This window comes from Penicillium nucicola (genome assembly GCF_028828085.1).
Source record: "Penicillium nucicola strain IBT 29836 chromosome Unknown utg000002l, whole genome shotgun sequence".
Classification (NCBI taxonomy): domain Eukaryota; kingdom Fungi; phylum Ascomycota; class Eurotiomycetes; order Eurotiales; family Aspergillaceae; genus Penicillium; species Penicillium nucicola.
In genome coordinates this window covers 1,483,740-1,508,691 of record NW_026643126.1, presented here as the reverse complement: position 1 = coordinate 1,508,691, position 24,952 = coordinate 1,483,740, and the positions used below count along the sequence as shown (strand labels likewise).

General features: G+C 49.9%; 9 protein-coding genes across 9 annotated transcripts; 3 read left to right on the top strand and 6 right to left on the bottom strand.

Moving 5' to 3' along the window:
- Positions 1 to 22: 22 nt before the first annotated feature.
- N7511_002331 (ribosome-binding protein NMD3) lies at positions 23 to 1,665 on the top strand (the record flags this gene model as incomplete). Its single annotated transcript, XM_057124756.1, has 2 exons — positions 23 to 84; positions 135 to 1,665. 2 exons carry the CDS (start codon positions 23 to 25, stop codon positions 1,663 to 1,665), a joined length of 1,593 nt encoding a protein of 530 aa, XP_056986915.1.
- Positions 1,666 to 1,863: 198 nt separating this feature from the next.
- N7511_002330 (RNA-binding ATPase activator ESF2) lies at positions 1,864 to 2,919 on the bottom strand (the record flags this gene model as incomplete). The annotated part of the gene is made up of 1 exon (XM_057124755.1): positions 1,864 to 2,919. The coding sequence occupies one exon, from the start codon at positions 2,917 to 2,919 to the stop codon at positions 1,864 to 1,866; it is 1,056 nt and encodes a 351-aa protein (XP_056986914.1).
- A 333-nt stretch (positions 2,920 to 3,252) lies between these two features.
- N7511_002329 (coenzyme A transporter) lies at positions 3,253 to 4,561 on the bottom strand (the record flags this gene model as incomplete). Its single annotated transcript, XM_057124754.1, has 2 exons — positions 3,253 to 4,218; positions 4,286 to 4,561. 2 exons carry the CDS (start codon positions 4,559 to 4,561, stop codon positions 3,253 to 3,255), a joined length of 1,242 nt encoding a protein of 413 aa, XP_056986913.1.
- A 627-nt stretch (positions 4,562 to 5,188) lies between these two features.
- N7511_002328 (uncharacterized protein) lies at positions 5,189 to 8,542 on the bottom strand (the record flags this gene model as incomplete). Its single annotated transcript, XM_057124753.1, has 7 exons — positions 5,189 to 6,266; positions 6,319 to 7,910; positions 7,957 to 7,973; positions 8,024 to 8,126; positions 8,179 to 8,322; positions 8,378 to 8,443; positions 8,540 to 8,542. 7 exons carry the CDS (start codon positions 8,540 to 8,542, stop codon positions 5,189 to 5,191), a joined length of 3,003 nt encoding a protein of 1,000 aa, XP_056986912.1.
- A 2,271-nt stretch (positions 8,543 to 10,813) lies between these two features.
- N7511_002327 (dolichyl-P-Glc:Glc1Man(9)GlcNAc(2)-PP-dolichol alpha-1,3-glucosyltransferase ALG8) lies at positions 10,814 to 13,011 on the bottom strand (the record flags this gene model as incomplete). The annotated part of the gene is made up of 7 exons (XM_057124752.1): positions 10,814 to 11,338; positions 11,388 to 11,527; positions 11,589 to 12,082; positions 12,142 to 12,335; positions 12,393 to 12,471; positions 12,542 to 12,623; positions 12,771 to 13,011. The coding sequence occupies 7 exons, from the start codon at positions 13,009 to 13,011 to the stop codon at positions 10,814 to 10,816; spliced, it is 1,755 nt and encodes a 584-aa protein (XP_056986911.1).
- A 78-nt stretch (positions 13,012 to 13,089) lies between these two features.
- N7511_002326 (uncharacterized protein) lies at positions 13,090 to 14,740 on the top strand (the record flags this gene model as incomplete). The annotated part of the gene is made up of 5 exons (XM_057124751.1): positions 13,090 to 13,178; positions 13,467 to 13,647; positions 13,699 to 13,893; positions 13,955 to 14,486; positions 14,613 to 14,740. 5 exons carry the CDS (start codon positions 13,090 to 13,092, stop codon positions 14,738 to 14,740), a joined length of 1,125 nt encoding a protein of 374 aa, XP_056986910.1.
- A 681-nt stretch (positions 14,741 to 15,421) lies between these two features.
- N7511_002325 (putative PHD finger domain protein) lies at positions 15,422 to 18,849 on the bottom strand (the record flags this gene model as incomplete). The annotated part of the gene is made up of 4 exons (XM_057124750.1): positions 15,422 to 16,787; positions 16,879 to 18,267; positions 18,325 to 18,361; positions 18,807 to 18,849. The coding sequence occupies 4 exons, from the start codon at positions 18,847 to 18,849 to the stop codon at positions 15,422 to 15,424; spliced, it is 2,835 nt and encodes a 944-aa protein (XP_056986909.1).
- A 1,187-nt stretch (positions 18,850 to 20,036) lies between these two features.
- Positions 20,037 to 21,552, bottom strand: N7511_002324 (curved DNA-binding protein (42 kDa protein); the record flags this gene model as incomplete). Its single annotated transcript, XM_057124749.1, has 5 exons — positions 20,037 to 20,224; positions 20,284 to 21,096; positions 21,157 to 21,261; positions 21,320 to 21,403; positions 21,525 to 21,552. 5 exons carry the CDS (start codon positions 21,550 to 21,552, stop codon positions 20,037 to 20,039), a joined length of 1,218 nt encoding a protein of 405 aa, XP_056986908.1.
- A 488-nt stretch (positions 21,553 to 22,040) lies between these two features.
- Positions 22,041 to 22,907, top strand: N7511_002323 (endonuclease/exonuclease/phosphatase family protein; the record flags this gene model as incomplete). Its single annotated transcript, XM_057124748.1, has 1 exon — positions 22,041 to 22,907. One exon carries the CDS (start codon positions 22,041 to 22,043, stop codon positions 22,905 to 22,907), a length of 867 nt encoding a protein of 288 aa, XP_056986907.1.
- Between the last annotated feature and the right edge of the window lie 2,045 nt (positions 22,908 to 24,952).

Here is a 24,952-nt window from a genome sequence, read left to right as displayed (position 1 = left end):
GGTTTCGGACATTCTTCTCAAGATGTCGATGGATCTGGATGCCCCCGTCTATATGACGGGACAACAGGAGCAGATTGCAGCAACGTACGTTGTGTTCCCCCACTAATGTCTGATTAGATGCTAATAATTTGCAGTATTCTTTGCTGCAACTGTGCTGCTCCTATTGATGGAACCACCTCAGCCGGTGCCCTCTGTTCCGACTGTATTCGACTCACCGTCGATGTTTCTCAGGGTATTCAACGTGAAGCCACCCTCCACACTTGCAAGGACTGCGAGCGATGGCTGCAACCCCCCACCAGCTGGGTTGTCGCTGCCCCCGAATCAAAGGAACTCCTGGCTCTGTGTCTGCGCAAGCTGCGTGGTCTCTCTAAAGTCCGCATTATCGACGCCAGTTTCATTTGGACCGAACCCCACTCCCGCCGCATCAAGATGAAGATCACGATCCAGCAAGAAGCCTTCCAGGGTACCATTATCCAGCAGACCTTTGAGGTGGAATACGTCGTCGCTTCGCAGCAGTGCCCCGACTGTCAAAAGTCTTATACCCACAACTCCTGGCGCGCCGCTGTTCAGATTCGTCAGAAGGTCCCCCATAAGCGAACCTTCCTCTACCTCGAGCAGGTCATTCTTAAGCACGGTGCCCACAAGGATACTGTCAACATTAAGGAAGCCAAGGACGGTCTTGACTTCTACTTTGCTCAGAGAAACCATGCCGACAAGATGGTTGAGTTCTTGCAATCAGTGACTCCTTGCAAGTCGAAGAAGTCTCAGGAACTTATTTCGATGGATATTCATACCTCTACCAAGTCATACAAGTTCACATACTCCGTCGAACTGATTCCCATTTGCAAGGATGACTTGATTGCTTTACCACTCAAGCTGGCCCGCTCTCTGGGCAATATCGCTCCTCTGACCATTTGTCACCGCGTCGGTACTGCCGTCAACCTTATGGACCCCTGCACTCTCCAGACAACCGATGTTCCCACCGGTGTATACTGGCGTCAGCCTTTCAGGACTCTTGCCGATGTCACTGAGCTCAAGGAGTTCATTGTCATGGACATCGAGCCCACCGGTTTGACCAACGGTCGCTACCTCATGTCTGAGTGTACCGTTGCCCGCGCCTCTGATCTCGGATCTAATGATATCACCTACTTCACCCGGACCCACCTCGGTGGTATCCTGCACGTCGGAGACTCAGTCCTCGGTTACCACCTGACAGGAACCAACTTCAACAGCGACGAATTTGAGGAAATTGAGCGTAGCCACCAATACGGCTCAACAATCCCCGATGTCGTCCTCGTGAAGAAGCACTACGTTCGCAGCAAGAAGTCCAAGAACCGCAGCTGGCGTCTCAAGCGTATGGCTAAGGAATATGAGGACGAGGCCGTCATGGGCGGCAACGTCCCCACCAGCAAGCGCCAGGAGCAAGAGCAGAACCGCATGGAGCAGGACTACGAGCTGTTCTTGCGTGATGTCGAGGAGGACCAGGAGCTGCGTCACACTCTTGACCTGTACAAGGTCCGTCAACAACAAGCCCGACCCGAACACATGGAGGTGGAGATGGCCGAGAATGATGATGTTGATGAGGAAGATGAGACCGTTCCTAAGATTGACATGGACGAGCTGCTTGATGACTTTGACGACATGAACATGGAAGACAATGAATAAGCTGTTGCAGCTTACTGCGTGTGATATCCTTGACGATCATGGCACTGGCCGGCGTTTTGTTATGTTTCTGGGTCTTTCAATCCAACAAAAAAAAGTTCCTTATTTCCAAATAGATACATGCAATGTATAGCATGCGGATGCAATTTACATACTTAAAAAAAAACACATGGATATCTAACATTCCAAGAGTAAAGCAGCCTAGAAAATCTTTCCAAGCACCCTCTTAGTGTCATCAGCAACAGCCCCCTCCTTACTCCCACGAACAACCTCACTCTGCTGGAAGCGTCGTCGAACAGGCTGAGCAATCTTCTTCTGCGAAACCTCCTTCTGTCCATCTTTCTTCTCAGCCTCCTCCAACTTCCTCCGCGCCTTCTCCTCGTTCTTCCTCGCCATGCCATCAGCAACACGTCCACTCTCAACACCAGCAACGAACATCTTCTCCTCCTTCTTTGCGCGCGAATCCTCAATTCGCTGCCTAGCCTCCCTCTCACTTCGCTCACGCTGAACCTGCTCCATCAGATCCGCCCACTTAAATCCGCGCAGATACTTCATATTCCACACATCATCGTGGTACCAACCACCCTTCTTTCCGCCGACAATATGCGCATTCAGCGTCTCAGCGCAGATCTTCGCAGTCTTCTTCGACGCGAACTCAACCCAGCCATCGGTGTAGGTCTTGCGCTTGTTGCTTTTGCGCCGGTTGCCAGCTGCTGAAGGGAGGAGAGGTGCGAGGAAGATCTTAGTGATGGGTTCAAAGCCACGCTGTTCGAGCATTGCTTTCAGGGCGAATGGTTTCAGGTATGGTGGCAGGGAGGAGAGGTAGATCACGCCCGTTTTGTTCTTCTTGGGCGCTTTGCCGTTGGCGAGTTTGGATTTCTTTTCGGTTGGTAGGAAGGCTTTCGTGCGCGCGATTTTTGCGGCTGCTTCTAGGAATGCGCTGTCTTGGTCTGCTTCGTCGTCGTTGTCTTCTTCTTCATCTTCATTTTCGGCATCTGCGTTGGCGGTGGCTTGCTTGCGGCTCTTGCTTTTGCTCTTGCCTTTGCCGTGGGTGTCTTCTTCTTCTTCGGAATCCTCGTTCTCGTCGTCTTCGTCTGACTCTACTCCGAAGAAGTCTTGCGTCTCGGCTGTTCGTCGCCGCTTCACGGCTCGTCCTTTGCTCTCTGTTACATTGGCTTCGGAGTCGTAGCCACGATCGCTGGTCTCATCGTTGCTGGCTGCGGTGTCCAGGAACTCGTTGTGTGTGCGGGTCGTCATTTTGGAGGTTTGAGGGAGTGTAGAGACGGTCGTAAGAGGCGGAAGTCTCCAACTTTTTTTTTAATGCGGGTGGCCCGTGCACCCGCGGGACTATACAGTCAAGTTCGAGATCTTAGTAGAGGGAAATTTTGTTGAAGAGTCCTGACAGAGTGAATTGTATATACGACTTCTAATGTATCTTCGAAGCAAGCTTCTAATGCAATGAAAAGAAAAAACCCCCAAGGTATCCACCAAACGCCAACAGGAATTGGTAGTGGTCGAGAACAAGATATCCCCGAATCTCACAATGTATGTCAAAGAAAGCAAAGCGGGCGAGCAAAGTGTGGGAGGCTTTTAAATTCCAAGCGACCACTTCAACCGCTCATAAACAAAGAAACTGGTAGCAACCATCGGAATGACCTTCATATATCCGATAGTCAACCCAACCCAAAAGCCACGGAATCCCCTCTCGAGCCAGATAGTCCGAGCAGTCTCGGCCATTCCAAGACGACGTCCGTCACCGACTGCACCGCCGACCTGCATGCGTCGGCGAAGGACCTCAAGCGGGTAGGAAGATGTTTGCGAGACCATACCAGCCAGTGCGCCGGAGGATAACTCAGCAGCAGCCGTGAGCTGGGGGCCCCTGTCAGACCTCTTGGATGTTGAGCCGGGAATAGTGGTATATTTCGCAACAGCAGGGAGACGGAGCCAGTCCCCGACAGTATCGTGCGTCAAGAAGGACATGCCAGCGTAAGGAAGCATTCCAAGAATCGTAGGAGAAAAGCCACGGTAAAAATTAGCCAGTCCAGAGCGCGGCATGACCTTGTTCATAGCCGAGGAAGCACTTTCAGCAGCAGCGACGGTCGAAGATTCCGCCGCGGCCACAGAGCCTGTGGGCGGGGCCCGCGCGCGCTCATTGTAAATTTGGCGGCAGACGTCTGTCAAGGAAGAGCGGGAGGTTTGTTTTGTTTCAAAGGCCATTCGCACGCGGAGAAGTTCTAGGGGGTATGTGAAAAAGACGGACGTGATTCCAGCCATGCTGCCTGATGCCAGTCGGCGGAATACAGTCTCTTTATCTCGTGAGGGGATTACAACTGCGCGGATCTGTTCGTATGCGAGGAATTTGATGGCGGCATAGGGGAAGATTCGAATGAGGGTGGCGGAGTGGCCTTTGTATAGGCCCATTGCGCCTTCTGAGCGCTTGATGTCTCGAATGGCCGCAGAAAGGCCATACCAGCTGCCGGTATATTTTGCGAATTGCGGATTTGAGGCTTGAAATAGGATCTTGACGCGGTCGAGGGGAGCCACGACGGTTTTGGCCTTGATTTCGCACATCTCTTAGTATATTGAAATCGCAGTTGGGGCTTCATCGTCTGCGCGCACTTACCGCACACCCCGCAAGTCCTCCTGCTAACCCAGTTCTTGAGATGTAATCCAGACTCTGCTTCTTTGGAGGTTTTACCTCGCCATTCTTCTGGTCTGCTGCGGTGGGTTTTAAGCCCACGGAGGCTGTTGTGCTGCTTTCCATCGCGCTCGGCGATCTCGAATGTGAGATTTCGCTCATCGGAGCAGACTGCGGCGTGGACTCTGGGGTGTGAGTAGGATATCGTGATTGTATGTTGCCGTGGTCGCGATTGACATGGTCTGAATAACCAGTCGACATGAGAAGAGAGGGTGCTGAACAGCCGAGGCCGGGGGGAAATATCTGGGGCAATAACGGTATCCCCTCGTGATCAGTTCGGCGATATCAGGAAAAAAGTCTCGGGTTACCGGATGATCTTCGGGACCCTTCAATGGGGCAGGCAAAGGGGTTCTTGGTCTCTCGAAGTGTACATACGATGAGAAACAATATGTCGACTGTGCAAATGAAACGAGTAATAAAGAAGAGACAACTGTGTGTTCTCGTTCACTGACGTATTTTGGCTGGCGAAGTTCGGGGTGTAAGGACTGACATGCCGATACCAGCCGCTCCCCGCCAATAACCGGTAGATGACCATACAGATACCACCTGATACCGAATAATACCGAGTGGCGGATCAGCGAGTCCCGAAAAGCCGAATTGTCATCCGCTCTCCACTCGACACAGGTATAACCCGCCATGCTAGACGTGGTCCTGACTACTCAACTTGACGGCAAGTTGCTACGTCGATATATGGAATGTTCACTCTATTGCATTTCTCTAAAGTTCACTCCAACTCCCCCTTGCCCACCCAATGCTCAAAATGTTGAGGCAAATCAAGAGAATGGAAAATAATACAAAGAATATCGTGGTCGCGTGACAAGGGAAGAATCAACGATTGCGCCGGGAGCTCTGTCGAGTCAAGGTCTTTTTGGTGTCCTTGGTCTCCCTGGTGTCGTCGGAAACTCGCTTGTTGCGCTTGGCAGGCCGGTCAGGGTCAACATGGAGATGGCCATGTTCAGAGAGCGCGGTGTTGTTCTTCCAATGTAGACAACGAAGGCCATGTTCGTTCACATCCATATAGGTCTTGGTGCGAGTAGTCACACGCTTCACTGGAATATCCTCTGACTCAGCACTCTCTGCCGTCTCACTCAGGTATGCTTGACGGTTCTTCATATATTTGGCGATATAGTCCTGCTGCTGCAGGAGCTCCTTCAGGAGTTTAGACTCTCGGTTGCCTCGTGGGTCCAGCCATTCCGTAAGCTGGTCGATGGCATCTGGCTCCTCATAGTAGCCCCATTCACGGGCATTCGATAAATGAGTAGGGCCCTCCTCATGTTTCTTGCGCTCCGCTGGGGTAGTTCCAAAGTGCCTTTGATATTGCTTGCGTTGCTCCTCAGTCACGTCGATGAAGCCGGCGTGCTCCATTTCATCTGGACCTTGTACCCATAGGCGGCCATTGGCGTATAGTGCCTCGGCAGTCGAACTCTCTGGCATACCTTCGTAAGGCATGGCATTTCGCTCAAACCACCAGTAGCGATTGCAGAAACGATCCTGTCCAAGGCATCGGGTCCGGGGGCAATCGGCCTCGCGGAGGCTGTTTTCCACTGTCTCGATCTGATCGTGAAGCTTGTCGACCTTGGCTTTCTGCTCGTCAATCTTCTTCAGGACTCGTTGGTATTGTTTTGATCCCTTCGGTTGCTTTGCAAGTTGCTCCTTTCGCTCCTTCTCTAGCTCTTGCTTGCGCTTACGCTCAAGGGCACGGTCGGGTCCTCCTCTGAGGGAGCGCGGCCGAGGGATATCTTCGTCTTCAGTATCAACGGGCATTTCGGAATCACCTTCCAGACCAGTCATCCTAGAATCATCCAACCCATCCAGTTCGGGAACAGGCGTTGGTGACTTTCCGTTCTTTTCAGGCTCGGGCTGAACGGCCTTGCGTTCCTGATGAAGTTGGCGTAACTCGATAAGTCTAAAATCTTTGTCAGTGGTTGATAGTGTCGGGATAGGAAATTTCAACGTACGCTGCTTTGCGCGATTTCTGGTACTCGATTTTCTCCTTGCGCAATTCCGTCATCTGGTTGCTGCACTCCTCGAGGTAGTTACGAATCGCCTTGGTTTCCAAGCTGAGCATACAAATGATCTGCAGGGCTTTGGTGCGCATGTTGATATCGAGAGTGCGGTATTGCTCCAGGGCAGTGAACTGGGTAGGCTCAGCATCAAGAGGAGCCAGGTGTTTGAGAATATCGTTGCAAGTCTGCTCTGAACGAGGCCGAGCTGACATCTGGTGTAACAAACCGATCATCACCATCTGCCAGCCACCACTGCGGAAGTCACGTTTGCGAAGACGCTCAATCCACCCATATTTCTCGAACATCTCGGCAGCACGGTGTATTTTCGTCTCGTCTTCTTCGGCGTCTTCGTCGGCTTGCGATTTGACAGTGTGTGCCTCCTCCATGGCCAAACTTCTTCTGGTAGTCATTCTACCAGGCTTGACTGCCGGCTCGGGGGGTTCGTCCTCATCTTCCTCCTCGTCCTCCTCTTCGGACTCATCTGAATCCTCAACTGGGAAGTCGGGAAGAGAGACTTGGACAGCACCACCCTCATGACCTGTCGCATTGACCAATTTTTTGAGAACGGCGCAATGGATCTCTACAAACATCTCGCAGTCCATCTCCTCTGAGGAAAATCGCATGGCTTGGACGAAGTCGTCAAAGGTGAAAGAGTCCAGTTCGAATACTTCACAGTAAACATTAAGCGTATTCCAGCTCTCCAGAAGCATTCCTACCGTTTCAGGTTCGAGGTCATCCGGCAAGAGGTCTTCGGTTCCGTCATCTTCGGACTCGCCGACCATCAGGAACTTAAGAGTAGGACGATGTTGTTTCTCCTGGTTAGGAGCGAGATCCAAATCTTCGATAGGATATTTGATTGGTGGTGGGGTGGGTGGTCTTGATTCATTCTTGACGAGAACGTAAGGGCTTCCACCTGCAGAAAACTTCCGATCGCCAACCAGTGGCGGCTTTGTGGGACGCAAGGGATTAGAGGGGAGCAGAAATGATGGATTCCCATTCAGTGATCGCTGATATTCCTGGTACTGTGCTTCCCTTGACTTCGCCATGTCGTGCGGAGTCAGCTTTGACTTCTGTCCCTTTGTGGCTGGTTTCAATTCAGGGAGTTGTTGAGAAGAGAAGAAACCGAAGAAACCGTCCTGGTCTGCCTTTTTCATTGCTTTCTTCTCTGCCACCTTGGCACCGTACTGTAGATGCTTGGGTACCTCGATTGGGATTTTGTACTCCTCGGCGACAGAAGGCTTGACCAACCAAGGAGCACCAGTCCATGACTCCCTGGTAACATTATTTTTAATAAAACCGCGCAGCATCAGCTTGGTGAATGCCTTTCGGTCGCGTGTAATGTGGTCCTGGTCCAGCAGGGCCTCCTCATTTTGCCGGTCTAGGATCTTGACTAGATAACGGGCGAAAGCAGGCGTTTTAATGGTTCCGTCGGCAAATAGCTGTTCAGCAAAGTTGGCCTTGTCTCGAATAGTACCGTGAAGTCGGGTGCTATCCTCCAACAAGATAAGAACAGCTTCGCCGGGGTAGAAGTCTGATTTGAATTCCTGTATTTGTTAGAATATATGGTAGTGAAGGTACTGAATCTCTTACTTCGTAAATCTCGTCCACTGGGAATTGAGGTTAGTTTAGATTCATCAACAAATCAGAACTGACATACCTAGACTGTCCACCCTTGAGACTGTGGAGAATTGAATTCGGCGGAGAATAGGCTCTCTCAGCGCATCCGGAAAACTGTTGTTTACTTCACGCGATTCCTCGGTCTACCACGATATCAGCACTTGTCCGTCACTCCGAGTCCAGATCATCATGTACCTCACTCCGCAGTGCCTCGAAAAATGTCAACCCCGAGTGGCCGGTGATCTCGCAAATGAATCGACGCTGCTTATAAAAATCCATTCGCTGGAGGTAGGGCTCGTAGGCAGTAAAGACCTCGTTGGTCTCCGGAATGACCCAAACCTAACGGAATAACCAGGTAAGTGGGTGGTGATCCACAGGTGTCCGAATTGCATACCTCGGAGCTGTCATCTTCAATGACGGTTGATGGAAGGTATTGAACTGGTTTGCGTTTGAAGAGCACCTAGTCGAAGGATTGTATAAGCCTCTGTGTCCGCAACATCCATCACATTGTTCGTGGCATCTCCGCCGCCATTCCATCCGATAAGGTGTCGCATACCATGATCTTCTAAAGATTGCGTGCGGACGCGCCAGTCGACCAAGAACTATCGTCAATGGGATCAATCATGAACGGACTAGACAAAACGCGACCCAGGTCAGCGGATGCAGCTCATTGAAGAATTGCGGAGGTGCAGGTGAACACCGCGTCAACACCGAGGCAGGCGCGGAGGAGACGGGGGTCGCGAGGGGGACAGCAGAGACTCTCGCAGGTCTGGTCTGAGTCGATGGTTCACGGGGAGGGGGCGGTCGTGATCAGGCCTGGTCGCAGCCACAGACTACGCGAATGGACCATGTATCGGGGAAATCAACGGACTTACCGGAGTCGAACGCGTCCAGTGTAGTATTTAACGGACGACAATGAGGTGGGTGGTTCGTGGTGATCCAGGGGGGGAAAGAGGATTGAAGGAGAGGAGAAGCCAGAAAGAAGAAAGGCATAAAAGAAGCGGTAGATCGTTGCAGGACCGCGCCCGGGATGCTGATTGGTCGAAACGAGGAGCCCGCGGGAGCAAAGACAAAACTCTCGGGACCTTCGACCTTCTCTGCTGCTCTGCCCTCTTGTCGTTGTTGGCCCCTAGCGATGTATCCCCCACCAAAGGGGTCTTTATTTACACTCATTCGACTCGTCGGATTCAGCCCAATTCCCTCATTCTATTGGACTTTTACGCCAACCATATAGCTCTATGTTTACTACGGGATTATCAATTTCTACTCTCGGCCACCTCCCGGTCCAGATCGGAGCATGGGCAGTTTATAACAGGACCACCAAAACATGAACCATGCATCACCCTGGGGGAGCCAAACTGGGGCTTTAGTGTCTTGAGAGTGTAGTTAGAAATGTGTTACTTTGTCTAAACATTACTAGATCTATTCTGAGCTCTTTTGTTTGAAAGCACCTAGCACCTTTAACCTTGGCTTTGTTTCCAAGTAAATCTCAACCCCGTTGAACTTTATTGACATGTCAGTCTTCCTTCCTAAATATGATATCTCTACTCAGTATTCATCAGCCATGATCTGAGCAATATCTAAAGTTAAGTCGTCATTTCCTACAGTTCCGCGCGTCGAAAGCCTCACATTACCAGTGGCCGTAGTACTTGGTCTTCGCCCGCCGACTCATAGATCAGTTGTCCTGGTGTGAAGGACTACCTAGCATTTCACTGTGACATTGTCTTTATTTGAGCAATGACTAGGCAACAGTTAACAAACGTGCGTCTACCAAAGGACTCTTTACATAACCCTGACAAGCGGCATCTCCGTCCATTTCGACATACTTCATATTTTATTCCTTTTTCAATATGATTATAGCTTATCCCTGATGCATAGACTCAGTTATGAGAACTCAAACATACCTAATAGAAAAATATGAAATGTCGCCACCGAGGCAGAGATGCAACAGCAACTCCAATGTCAGCCCATATAGGCCAGAGAGTAGCAGTTCACCCTGATCTCAGTCAATGTAAATAGCAATTACATGTCTACTATTCTTATATTATTAGTTATCAAGTTTCTTTCTTTGTTGTAAAGCTGGTATTCCATCTGTCGGGAAGGCTGATGTCATCGCCCGGCCTTCAAGATTTTGATATATATTGCGGACATTTATTGTTGAGACTATAGTATCGGATACCTGCCTGTGTATATATCAAGCTTATTCTATACCAGGGCTTAATTATGCATATCGTCAATGCATGGATCCGCCGTGCGATATTCAATAAGCTATTTATGATTGACAGGCCAACCTTTGTTACAGAGTTAAGCAAAGTATGCGCTCTTGACTCATGTATCTCATAGCAAACCATTTGGAGCCATATTTTGCCCGATGTATCGCTAAAAACATGAGGGAATCTGTTCAATGTTTATCAATTTCGGTATATTGTGCTTCCGCCACACGAACGAATGTTGCTAACATATATGTAATGGGTATCTCCTTCTACAAATGAAGCATATCAGTATCATGACCAACTAAAGTGTAAGGAACTCCACTGTACAAATAAATACAACCCCAAATCAAAGCGAAACGGAAATGGCCCCGTGTTTCCATTCCGGCTGCATTTGCAGGCCAACCATGGATGAAGCGAGGCTAACCCAATCAGGCTAGTGTCGGAATAGACTCCTGTGATCTGTGGATCGGATCCACGTGGACTCAAACAGTGCAAACTCCCATTACATCATTTCCCTCGCCTAACACCTAGTCACTCCAGGGCTGTCGCTTGTAACATACAGTCCTTGTTATCTGTGAGGGAAGAAATATCGGTTTGAATTTTAGATACCAATAACACTATGCGGTGAAATACACCACCATGAATCCCACCCAGCTTCCAACAACCCCAAGTGCGGAATAGCTGCTCATAAACATTAATGGCAGGAACTCGAGTCTGTCCCAGCCGAAGATTAATTGGTGACCCAGGGAGCAGTATACAATCAGAGGGATGGAGATGGTTAGGTAGAGCAGTGCCAGTCGATCAAAGACGAAGATACGAGGCCGTTCTGGGACGGGCGCAACCTGATCAAAGACGAAGAGGAATAGCACCAACCATAATACCGTGTACACAGTCTTCAGGGGGAACTCGGCTGCTGTGAACAGCAGTGGGAAGAGCGAGACATGTCCTGCCACCGCCAGAGGACGAAAAGCGCTGAAGTATCGACGGTCCTTCAGTGCGATGAGACTGAAGGGGATGATGATGAGGAGAATGGCTTTCTCGTGTACATGCCAGCCGAAGAGGAAGGAGGCATAGCCACAGAGCGTGATTGCTCCGACAAAAGTGTCCCAGTCTGGACGGAACCAGAGCTTGACTAAAGGAATCTAGAAGCATGTCAGCATGAGTGTAAAACACAAGAGTCAAAATGCGTACCAATTGGAACAAGAAGGTTAGCAAGAAGGTATGCTCCTTGGTGACCTCGGGAAGAATTGCAAAGGCAGTATCTCCCACAAGTCCTCGTGTAACACTGTTCAAAGCATCGGTGTTGACATGGAGTCCCAATTTGGGAGCAACTGGCGAAGAAGGTCAGAGAATTTTACCCTCCATAGAATCGAATGGGAACAGATGACTCACGAGGAATTAAAGCTCGATCTGTGAACGAGTACATAGCCCAAATGTTCGGAGCCCAATAGGCATGACACAGTCCCCGCGAGAATGGGAAGAGCCTATCCTTGAGTTGCAACAATTGGCCCCATTGCGCAAAGGGACCAAAAGCAATGGCAAACACACCAACAACGCATACTCCAAGCTTGATGGTGTTTCCAAACTGAGGGCGGAATACTGATCTAGGATCCAGACAGTAGGCGCGAAGGAGGTAGACGAAGTATGCAAGGGCAAGATAGAGATAGATGTGCTTCATGCACAGCAGGACTGCGAACATGATCCCGCTGTACAGAAGGGTCGACTGCTTGCGGGCCAAGACGATTGACAGGATCAAGATGCCGTACATGAATCCATTATATTGGAAGTGGATGTGGTCGATTATGAAGAGGCCCGGGGATAGCAGAATGGAAAGACTAGCTACATGTGCAGCTTGCTTGTTCGGCAGAGGGACAGACTTGACGAATCTAGAATACACCATGATTAGTATCTTCTATGCATAAAAAACCAGAGAATGCCTTCTTACCGACTCAGCGCGTATACAAGAACAAATTCTGTCAGAATGACAGTCGCTCTTTGGAAGTACACGGTCTGCCACGAGTCATAGCCCAGATTCTTCACAACCAGCATTGCAGGGTCCACATATGCGGCCGCTTGCGACATTAACCATTCAAACGCCGCAAAGAACGGCGGGTAATCGAGAGTCCATTCTGAGGATTTCTGAGCCAGCCCCAGTCAGCGCCCACACTCGGCCTGTATGTGCTCGACAGAACCCACCTCATAGTACCATTCTTGAATCGGAAGGGAGTGGGTGATGGCGAGCCAGTTCCTATGAACTTCAAAATCGGTAGACTTGCTATAGTCAACAGAAAACGATCAATTAGCTCAAGATGAACACTCAACTGCGGCGCGACGGCGGGACTCACTATGCGGGGAAAAGCAGAACCTTGAACGCAGCAGCGACAATGGCGCATTGCGCTAACGAAGGGTATAGTTCAGCCATTGGAGCTATTGCGCATGATAATGCGACAAAGCTGGGAGCGGACCGAAAATGCAGGACGCGAAATGGGCAAAGTTTGAAGCTCCCTCCGCATCGGGTCACGTGCGACATGCGGAGGTCTAAATCAGACGGGAAACAGAAGGACAGATATCAACAGTCTGCGACACCGAGAACACTTTCCGCATGGACTTCACGGACGTTGGAATCCGCCACACCCTTCTCAACAGTGTACAGCTTCATCATTTCTTTGATTTCTCGCCGTCCGCTGCTGCCATTGCTAAGGAGGCCCGTTTCTGCGTTATTGCCGTTGTTGTTGGCTGGATCACCACAAGTGTCATCTCCAGTATTTGCGATCGAGGGCGAAAGTGTGACTGTGATAAACATCATTGAGATCATTTAAGCGCCGAGTATTTGCTATTGAAAGCTTCTAGAAGCTATCGAACCGACATAGGTCTCCGTGTCGATCTACACATCATGATGCGAACTTTAGCTTCACTGGCACTGTTTGCCGCAGGAGCCACGGCTCAGGTCATTGAGAGCTCTAGCTTCGGTACTGGTAAAACGTCAGTGCCTAAGTGTTGCAGGGTCTTCGCGCATACTGACCTCGAGCAGGATATCACCTAACCGAGACTCCATTCCAGGATGGGCAATTGGAGGCGAAGGACATGATCCTGCCCTTGTGAGTGACACCGCTACATACTTATTTGACTGATCTAATACTCAGCCAGTTGTCAGACAAGCTTATCCTAACACCACCTTATCCGGGTAATACGCGAGGATCGGCTTGGGCACAAAGCCCGTAAGTCAACCTCTGGAATCCATGACTGGGTTGCATACTAATACATCGATAGAGTCTCTCAGTCGGAATGGTCTGCAGAGTTCCAATTCCGCGCGAGTGGTCCAGAGCGCGCAGGTGGTATCCTTCAACTGTGGTATACCAAGGATGGGCAGGCCCGCATTGGTACCTCTAGTATCTACACTATCGGTCAATTCGATGGATTTGCGCTTGTTATTGATAACCACGGTGGAAGAGTAGGTTGTTCCTGGTGTCTGCATATTGAACAGGAGTTAATATCCTCATAGGGTGGAAGCATTCGTGGTTTCTTGAACGACGGAACAACCGATTACAAGAGCCAGAGCAGCCCCGATAGCTTGGCCTTTGGTCACTGTGACTATGCTTACCGTAACCTGGGCCGTCCCTCGATTGTCAAGCTGAAGTCCACCAGCTCAATCTTCGAGGTCACTATCGATGACAAGCTCTGCTTCTCGACCAACAAGGTACACTATATTCAACATCACCCCATTCGGCAAGTTCAATATATACTAACGGCCCAATCAGGTCGCACTGCCAGCTGGAAACACCTTCGGTATCACAGCCGCGACCCCCGAGAACCCAGACTCATTCGAGGTTTTCAAGTTCGTCGTTGAGTCCGCCTCCGGAGGCCAAACAATCCCCTCCAACCAAGGAAGCGTGCCTCAGCAGGCCCAGCAGCCCATCGTGAACCAGAACCCACCCGTGGTTCAGGCTGGAGGCAACCCTGCCACCGACTCCGGCTTGGCCGCGCAGTTCGTGGATCTCAGCGGCCGCCTCCAACTCACAAACAAAGCCACCAACACCATCCTCCAAGAACTCAAGAACCAAGTCTCAAAGGGCGACGCTCACCACACAGAGCTGCTCCAGAAATTGGCATCCCAGGACCAGATTGCCGCCCTCCTTGACGCGAGACTCGCGCGTATGGAGCAGTTGGTCCAGAACATCCAGCGTGATGTCGAGGGCAAGGATTACAGCAGTCGCTTCAACCAGCTGCACGAGACTCTTCGCTCTTCGCACCTGAGCCTGAGTGAGAACCTGCAAGGTCACTTGTTGAGTGGTAAGTCGGTTCCAATTTCCACCAGCACCATCGGTGTTTTGCTTTCTTTCGTGAATGGCAAATACCATTCCACCATATTTTTTCTTCCCCGTTCCATTGGCTAACACCATTTCTTCCCTTCGCTAGTGATCACCGCTTCATCCCCTCGCATGGGCTTCTTCCTGTTCATGTTGATCGCGTTCCAGGTCCTCCTTGCAGTATCCTACGTCATCTACAAGCGTCGCCGAGCCAACATGCCCAAGAAGTTCCTTTAATCGCCCTTCCCGCCCTTCCCTCCCCTCCCACCATGCACACCCCAATGCACATGGATCCGATGTTTCCTCGCTTGATGCTAGGTCTTACTCGGTGGGAGATATCTATAACTTTCTCGAGTGTGTTTTTTTATGCGAGCGCTGGTCTGCTGTTTCTTCATTCTTGTAGAGTACGAAATGCCATTACGTTTACGCGAATTTATACCTGTCGCAAATATGACTACTACCTTTACCAGTACCGATGCAACTACTGCCACAGCAGGAAAACCGAAAAATTCAGGAAATGGCGAATATCCATTTGGCCTTGGGCCCATGCTATCGTACACTTCTTCGAGCTGCCCGGCCCGTAAACAATCTCAAGACAACAATCAGGGTAGGGGGGGGAAAGGAAAGTAAAACGACAGTGAGAGAAGAAACAAAGACGAATAATCAAACACAGAAAAGAAAAAAAGCAAAGCAAAACGAGCTCGGGCAGCTTGAAGAATTAAATTCGAGTAATTTGTGGAGCCATCGCAAGGATGAAGCCGATCATGAAGTAAATGTCCAAACGCCGGATGTCCTTGATGCGAGCGTTGAAACAGATGTGAGTGAGAGAGAACCAGAACACATGAGGGATAAAAAAGCAGATGACGCCGAGATGGTAGGGGGTGAAAAAAAAGAAAATGAAAAAAAAAAAACTTTTTTTTACTCGGTGTCCGAGGTGTGCAGGCGCTTCTGCGCCGGCTCCTCGACGGAATCCTGGTCTTTTTCGTCGTCGTCGTCGGGACGCGATCGCTTGTGGCGATTGAACGCGGCCGAGGTGAAGAAGACTGGGATCCGGGGCAGGATGTCGGAGTCTGCGTACTCTGACTGCTGAGAAGTATGCGAGGGGGCGGTGGGACTCTTAGGGGCATTCATTTGGGTAGGGGAGGTGACATGAGAAGATTCGACGGCGATGCCTTCGTCGACGCGAGAGCCGGCCTTGGAGGAGGCGGGATCGGTCATGTGGCTTTCGCCTGAGGCTGGGGGCTCGGCCTGGGAGAGGCCAAGCAAAGCAGAGGCAGCGTCGAAGTCAACGGTAGATACTGGAGCCCCGGATATCATTCCACGGACAGAAGATGAGATTTGTTGCTCCAGTTCGGCGGGCATAGAGGCCATGGGCTGGGTGTCGGATGCCCCGGTCAACCCATGACGGGAGAGGTAGTTCTCGGTAAGTTTCTTAGTCAAGTCCAGACACTTCTGCTCAACGTTGTGGGCATATTGCTTTTGGCGTTCAAAGTTGTCATCTTTGACAGTACTGATGAAGTTGAGAACGACGTCGCCGGCATAAAATCGGGCACGGCGTTCTTTCCAGTCGTCATCGAAAATACTCTGATTTGGATCGTCGGGGAGGTGAATGTCACAATCAATGAACTTCATGTTCTTGGTACGGCGCACACGACGGACGCGTGAGAGTCCATCAACCTCTTTGGTGGCAATCATATCGTCAGGAGTAACATGGTTGGGACACATCCACCCGACTTTGGGGTTAGGGGGATGTGCGCGGGGTGGATCCAGACAATCCAAATGAAAGCGACAAGTGCAATAATCACAGGTGATAATGGGACGACCAGCAGAGGTAAAACTACACCTGGAGCAGCGGATGAGATCTCCTTTCGCGTCGGTTTCACGCAGGAGTTGAGGGTTCGCGTAGAGGGTAGGGCCATCTTGCTTGGGAGCTTTAGTCAGCCGCGGCAGGTGGGGCCCAGGCTTGTAGTAGCGCAGGTGCTTGGGATTGCGGGCATAGTCGCGATCGAACACGATTCCTTCATTGACGCCCTCGAAAGTGTCTTTGATGGGCTGTGGCACTTGGAACTCAGTCTTCTTGAAGTGCTTGGAGTGGGCGATCAAGGTGGAAAAGCTGTTGCGGATCGAACACTTGGGGCAGTGCCATTCACCCTGGGGAGGATTCTTCGGATCCAAGGGAGGATCCAGACAGTGGAAGTGAAATGCATTATCGCATGTGTCACAGCAGAGCAACTCGCCGCCCTTTCCACAGTGGTGGCAGTTGTCGCTGTTCTCGGGAGGCTCACTAAATTTCAGATTAGCAGGTAGAACAAGACAAAGGACCAGCAACGCGTAGTAGAAACCACATCAAATGATCAAATGAATCAAATACGTACATAGAGTTCGGCATGCAGCGCGGTTCGTGGTCGGCAGTCCAGTCGTTGAATCGCATGGAGTAGACGGAGTTGGAAAGTGAGGAAAGACTGGAGACGGTCGTGTCAACAGAGAGCGACCGTGCGCGCTGCGTATCATCGGGGAGGATTTTCTTAAGGCTCTGTCGTCGCGACTTCGTCCTGCGAATAAGCATGGAGTTGCCTGATGACACGACTGAGGGTGCCTTGATCTTCTCTCCGAGAAGAGGCAGGTCAAGAATCGAGCCTCCACCTGCTCGAACAGGAAGAGAACGAGAACGAAGGATTTCGGTAGTGTCGTCAACAGTGTAGGGATGCTCAATGGCATCTGGCGGTCCCAGTCGATCGCGGCATGCGCTGTATTGGACAATGGGAGCATTATCATGAATGTTGTTCTCTTCGTATTGACGGCGCTTGGTCCGCAGGTTTTCTTCTAAGCTGGGATCTGCTTCCCATGCACGCTTGCGTCTGAAAGCTTTCTCATTGACAGGGCATGCTTTTTTGGGCCGCTTCAGCGGCGCCGTATTGGTCTTGCCGCTCGCGAACAATTCCTCGGGTCGAGCACCGCTGGTATCACGATACATGTCGGAGATTTTGAAAGAAGGTCCTTGCTCCACTGACTTGGCAGAGGACAAGCTTGACGACTCGTCCTCCCCGGAGGGCATGTCGGGAAGACGTGACACACCAGTGTCGACATAGGTCTGGTACCACTTGCGCGCGTCGTCGTAGGAACCCTTGAGCAGGCTGGAAAAAGCTAGACGCAAAGTATCATTGGGAATCGCATCCCCGCCCAAGTTGGCAATCAGAGAGAGGCGGAACTCGTCCTCGATGGCGTTGAACCAGAAGTAGAGAAGTCCCATAGCGCACCTGGCGTTTCCGGCCTCATATGCAAAGCCCAGGGCAGCTTTCACGACTTTTTTGAGTTGGGGCGTATCGAATTTGTCCGACGTAGGGAGAGGGAGAGAGTCCAGAACGGTGATGTAGTCGGAGATGTTCGTGCTGTGATCGGGAGGAGCAAATGCGGGATCGAAATCGTTGGCCGGAGGTGCGACATCTGCGCTGATTGCGATATCTGCTTCTTCGATAATGTCTTCAGCAGGGCTCTTGTCGACTGTCGGAGTCTCAACCCCGCTGAGCTCGCGCTCAGTTTCGCGGGCATCTGGAACAGTCGCGACGCGCTTGGTTGATGGCGGCGTCACGCCAGCACCGCGGTACTCGGCGACCGATGGGTATTCCCCGATCGGCTTCATTGTTGACACCTTCGGCTTGGGCTTCGAAGTGCCCGGGGGCTTCTTCTGAAGCTTCCGATGTTTCGGTTGCGAAGAGGCCTGTCGACCGGACGGAGTGGGCCCCGCAGGGGCAGGCGGAAGGGGCCTGTACTAGGGTTAGTGCCGCGCACCTCATGCCCTAACTGTCCTTGGTTCAACGTACTGTGATGTGGTCTCAGTCGGAGCTGGAGTGGCAGAAGCTGTAGATGTTTAAATTTTAGTATTCAGCAGTTGAAAGTGAACTGAAATGAAATGAAGAAAAAAAGTGACGAAAACAAAAGTGCTCAGAGTCATGTCGAACCTGGAGAGGACATGAATGGGTCCGCATCAGAAGCGACCAAAGCAGGATTCATCAGAAATGAGATCAAATGCCCTGGATCTCCATCAAGCAACAGACTGAAGATGTGTAGACGAGGGTAGTGGGAAAGGGAAGAAAGATTGCTCGATCAGATATGAGGACAGGCTGAGGATGTGGGCAAAGACATGAAGTGCAGGTAAAGAAGGAGAAGAAGAACAAGACGAGGGTCATGTGGATCTCGGTTGGTACCAGTACCAAATATAAGGGCAAGATGTGGTCGACTCCGAAAGGTTACAAAGTTTGGTCTGGAGGCCAGTGAAGGGACTGAACCAAGAAGCATCTCTTACCTCGTGCGAGAATACGCTTCGAAAAGCGACGGACGGTGTTCATGTTGGCGGATATGAAGAACAGAGAAAGTAGCAAAGGAGTAGTATCAAAGGAACAGTAGCAAGGGAAAGCAAAGAGAACAGAGGACACAGAGAAGAACAGATGAAGAAAGGAAGAAGGAATGAGAGGAAGAGGGAAAGTGGTGGAGAGAAGAAGAGAAGAAGAGAAAGAGAGAGGAAGAGAGGAAGAGAAGAAGGGAAGAAGAGAAGAAGGAAAACAACAGAGAAGAACCTTGGAGAAAGCTGTGTTTACCTCTTTGGGAACAAAAAGCTCTGCGCGTTGGGGGTTTTGTTTACCTTCAAGTGCCTGTGACTTCAGGCCTGTGCCCTCAAGGAATACAATGGCTTTTGACTAATGAGCAGACTCGATTGCTACTATGGTTTCGAGAGCCATGAGTATTTCTACCTATCAAGAGCACAGCTATTCTATGCTATTGACATATGCCATTGATTCAGGAGCTTAGCATACAAGACCCAGACAAGACATCTCGGCACACTCAGTGCACAGAGAGACAGCGAAAGCAGCAGTAAGCAGAATCGTCACAGCTGAAGGCTAGTAGGCTTTGCAGATAGGCAGTAGGCTCGCCAGTGCATAAAACTTGGTAAATAGCTTCCATTTTGTATCTGCCAGGACAACCACAAATACATTATGACAAAGAAGGCCTGTGTGGTGGTGGTTTTCCAGCAAGATATGGACACAAGAGATTCAAGCACCCCAAATCTTGCCTTGAACCAGAACAAGAAGCTCGGGTCAAACGGTGTATCCCGATGAAAACTGGTACGAAATGGGGTCGGGGGATTCTTCTACGGACTACAGCACAAAAGTACAGACTGGCAATGTCTTGATTTGGCCCAAGGGGTCTGCTCCAAATGCTACATACAAGACAGAAAGGCCTCCAAAGAGACACGGAGGAAGATCTCCCGGTGCCCAGTTCGTCGATAGAGTATATACCGAGCTTTTTCTTTTCTCAAAAATCGGGGTTGGCATTGCCAGCCCATTCGCATGCCATTGGAAAAATCAATTGTTTTTCTGTGTTTTTGGATCGATTTCGTATGACCTGCAGCGAAGCTCGTCATTGGATATCTGATTCTGCTTCTGCTTCTGGTTCAGATTGAACAAAACAGCTTCCACAACTCGATCAGTGTGTGTATTTCAAACAAAGTGAGCCCAAATTCGTGCGGCTAGTTGATTTACTCATCACCGCCGGTGGTCTTGGTCTTCTTCTTGCTCTTGTTCTTCTTGTTGCCGGTCGAGCGGGCAAGGGGCTGCTCGAGGATCTTGAGGATCTCCTCATCCTCGATCTTCTTGTCGGACTTGTACTGCTCGGGGTCGACGGGGTTGGCAGCGGCGAGCTTGGTCAAACCGTTCTTCGTGATGGCTGTGGGGAATGTTAGCTTCTAGATTCATATTTATTGCATAGATTCGGATGAAACTTACCAACGGTGGTCAACAGACGAGAGACAGCGGAGCCGTCAGTCTCGCCGGCGGGCTCGTACTGGCGCACGACACCGCTGCGGACACACTCAACGATACCGACCTTGGCGGACTTCTCGTCATCGAGCTGGCGCAAGCTGAAGGGGAAAGTACCGAACTTCTTGACGATCTCGGACAGGGTCTGGCGAGAACTGGGGCGCTTAAGGCCGTAGGTGGTGGTGGTACGGCGGTGGAGAGTGGCACGGTGGTCGAGGGTCTTGACCTTACCGGATCCCAGGGAGAGACCAATCTCAACACCCCAGACCTCACCAACCTCGGGAACACCGTCACCACGGGTACCGTTGCCGGGGGAGAGAATGATCTTCTTCTCGCCCTCGATCTCGTTGCGGCCGAACAGCCAGCTGGTGGTGTTCTCAACAACGTTAACCTCGTAGGCCTTGGCGATCTTCTCGACGAGAGAAGTCATGTAAGCCTGGGTAGGAGCCTTCTGGGCGGCGGCCTTCTTCTTCTCCTCGTCGGTACCCTGGGCCAAAAGACCGGGGGGAACCATGAGTCTCAGCAGAAGCTCATTGGCGTAGTGGGTAGCGAGAATGAGGTCAGCCTCGCGGCCGGTAACAACCTCCTTGGCGGCACCCTTCTTGGGGACGACAACCATGTCGCAGACAATGGTTCCAAATCCATCAATCTGAGCTCCAAGCTGGATCTTGACGATCTCGCCAGCCTTCAGGACGATTTCGGACTCTGAGGCCTCGGAGACAAGAGGGGTGTAGGGAGTGACATAGGAGCTAGGGGAGACAGTGGTGGGGTGACCGACACCTTCAGTCATATCGTATGGTCAGTATGCATCATCTTCAGGCGACCGGGAGGTGGACAAACCCTTGAGGATCTTCTTTCCCTTGTAGACCTTGGTGATCTCCTCGTCGAGGAGCTTGTCACCCTTCTGACAGATCTCGACGATCTTCTCACCCTCAACGCAAAGAGCTAGATTTACCGGTCAGATCGCAAAGCTTGGAGACTCGGATTGAGGTGTGCAACATACCGCTCACAGCCTCGAGGACTTTGTGGGAAATCTGGGCAGCGGTCTTGTACTTGGTCAGGGTGTCAGGGTTGTTGAGGGTGTAGTCTAAAAGCGATCACAATGTTAACTTGGACGACCTGGAGAGGATTTCCGTTTGACTGGGAGCGAGCCAACAGAGCTAGTCACGTTGGGTGCCCACAAACATCAGAGCTTGAGGTTTACATACCAACCTCGGGTTCTTTCTGGTCCGCCATTGTGGAGTAAATTGAGCTCGTAGAGCAAAAAGAGCTAAATGCAGGTGGGTTCGGGAAGAGAGTAAACTCGGAAGAAGAGGAACAGACAGTGTGCAGCGAACGAGCAAGCGGGCTTCGCAGCGTTAGTGGGTAGTGGGGGGGGTTATTTGCCTTGGTGCCTTGGTGCCTAATTAACAAGGTGTCTATTTAGGGCTTCGGCAAAGACGTCATGGAATCGCAGTTTCATTGACCTCATGCATGGTCCCCCCGCACACGGCACAAGTGTGACATGATTTCATTACTATAGTGAGTGGTATGGTATGTATTGTGTGAGCTCTTCGGGTTACATTAGGTGAATCAAGATGCATATTACCCCAGATTTGAACGAGAAAGGGACCCTGAGTTAGGATTAGACAATTTAGACAGGATCAGACCTCCATCAACTTCTTCTCATTGAAACTTCCCCTCTTTTGAGTCCCAAGGTCTCCTGATCTCCTTCTCTTTACATCATGAGGACCCTAGCCATCCCCATACGAGTTCTAACACATAACATTCGACATGGCGGTTCGGATCTGTTCAGAGGCGAACTATCCTGGGATGATCGCAAAGAATTACTTTTAAACGAGTTTAAACATGAAACTCGATATTGTGACGAGTCATTCATTTGCTTGCAGGAGGTTCTCCATGAGCAACTTGGTGATGTGGTGACCGGCTTGAACCAGGATATATATCCCGCGGCATCGGAATGGGCATGTATTGGAGTTGGCAGAGACGACGGTCAACAAGCTGGAGAATATTCACCTATTTTCTATCGACCACTAGCTTGGCAGTTAGTGCATTGGGAGACAGTATGGCTATCCGAAACGCCGAATATACCATCGAAAAGCTGGGATGCAGCCTCGATTCGCATCGTCACCATTGGTATTTTCCAGCATCGTAAGAATGGCCATACTGTTCTTGCCATGAACACCCACCTTGATGATCAGGGATCTCGCTCCCGTTGGGAAGCTGCACGTATAATTCTAGGAAAGATTCACGAGTACAGCCAGAATCAGTTTTCCAATCTCATCTCCGGCACCTTCTTAGCCGGTGATTTGAATAGCGAAGAGAACCAGGAAGCTTACCAAGTATTGACAACAAGCTTGCTAGATGCATACAAGCAAGTCCCCAGCTCATATCGCTTTGGTGACTATATCACTTGGACTGGATTTGGATACGAGGACGAACCCCGCTCACGCATTGATTATGTCTGGGTACCTAAGGAGAGCCCGACGCAAAGATTGAAAGTTGCTGGGTATGCTGTACTGCCAAACCAGTTTGATAATGATGTTTTGAGCTCTGATCATCGTGCTGTTGTGGTGGATCTCATACTGTGAGGCGACTCCATGGTCATTATCGACGAGTTTTTAGTATATTTAGTATATTTGAGTAAAGCTTAAATTGAAATTATACCACTTCTCAGAGAATTATCAGACTAATGAAAACAATAGATATTAAGATGGATATTAAGATGAAGAAGACTTTTTTTAAAGTAAAAAAAAGAAACTCCGATAGGGGGAATCGAACCCCCGGCTGTCGTGTGAGAGACGACGATGTTAGCCACTACACCATATCGGATGTTGGATGAAAATCGAAGCGGAATCTGCCATCATAAGGAAGAGATCTTGTGAGTGTATGCGTGGTTGTATAATCCACGACCTCTTCTCTCCCGTCAAACTTCTTCAACATTTTCCTTTTTCGCCCCCTCTATCTTCCAAGGGCTCCACCTATTCCTTGATTACATACTTCCCGATGGGCTCCTGCCTATGCACACCCGACACGTGATTTCTCAACATTCACTTGGCTGTAACCAGTCCGAGACTTGACTTGTATTTCTTGATACTTTCAGTATTCTCATACTATGTTAGCACGAGATGGTCTGACCATTGCAATCTCTTGCACCCACCAATTCCATGTCGAATCTGCTGGCAATAACGCCAGAGTTGCAAATCTCAATACGCGCGCAACCCTTAACCCCACTACGCTAGATATAAGCTGTATTATTGGGATTGATTAGCAAGTACAGGGTGTTTAAGCTGCATCACAGCATCCACTGTCTATTTCGGGACTTATATTTCCGCCTCAATCATTTAAACGGTAGAACAAGTAGAAACTAGCATTGCTCAATACGTATTACTCTCACTCAGTTATCTCACAAGTTTAATCAAGCAAACAAGAACAGACAGAGACTGGTGATGCCTTTTTCTGAGCATATTGGCCCAGGCTGAGCCTGAGAAAAATTGGAAGAGGTGTCTTAATCGGCGGTAAAGGCGTATTCCATCTCAAACTAGGACCTTGCCTATGTCAGCCTTGCAAGCCTGCAGAAACGAGTGTCAATCACCACTTTCCGAGCTATATCAAGCCTGATAGAGTAGGTAGTCTTTAAGCCATAGAAAAGGAGACTAACTGGATTCGTATCTCCATATTAAATTCCCAGATTATGTAGTCTTGACAATATCTCTCTACAGGCTTGTATAAGTATCTTAAGCTAGCGTATTGTGTATTGGTGGGAGTTCTATTAAGAATCTAATCACCTGTCTATTTCCAGTTGAGTATCAAGTAAACAAAGGCCGTTTAGTTTGGCCAAATACTTATAGACATACTATGGTCTTATTCCCGATATATTGTATCCCTGACTCCCAAGGGAAACGTGTGAAGTTCACGCCAACAAAATCAACAAACAATGTGCAATGGAGGAATCAGCCATATGACAAATCCCCATGTGATAGGCGTATTTAAAAAGCTTCAAATCCATGACAAAACGTCACGTCACCCCTGGAAAGGTTTTAAATAAGAACCTTGGAAGGGAAAAATTTCGTTTTCCATATAGCAGTTTTGCACATAGTATGAGGGTTGGCTACCAGGTCCGATCCATAATAGTGATGCCGCTCTCTAATTTGTACCGCTCCTTGCATGAATAGACTGCAAGAATATCCTCTCTCTGATCACTTCATCTCTTATTCTCAAAAGGTGAATTTTATATCAACGATTACATCCTTCTACCTTCTACAGCTCGCCAGAAATCTCTTCAAGCTGAGAATCTTGTACACATTCAATTTTAACTGTGTCAAAATGGATGCCTGGCAGATTCTGGAGCCAGTGACCTTCATTCTACTATCTATTCTTGTCATATACCATGCAATTGAGGTATGTTGTACTCAGGTGATTTCGGGAATTCTCATGTCACTATGACTGGTCTTAGCTTACACTAGCCTACAACAGCTTCACATGCTATCAAAACGGATCGATAAGCTGGAAAGCAAGGTGGAATCCTCTGGGGAAGTTTAACTGGGCCTGAGAAAATCGTCTTTGAAGGCTGTTTGTGTTGGTAGAACTTGTTTAGCTATGGAAAGATAATTTGTTGCTTGCGAGCATTGACCTA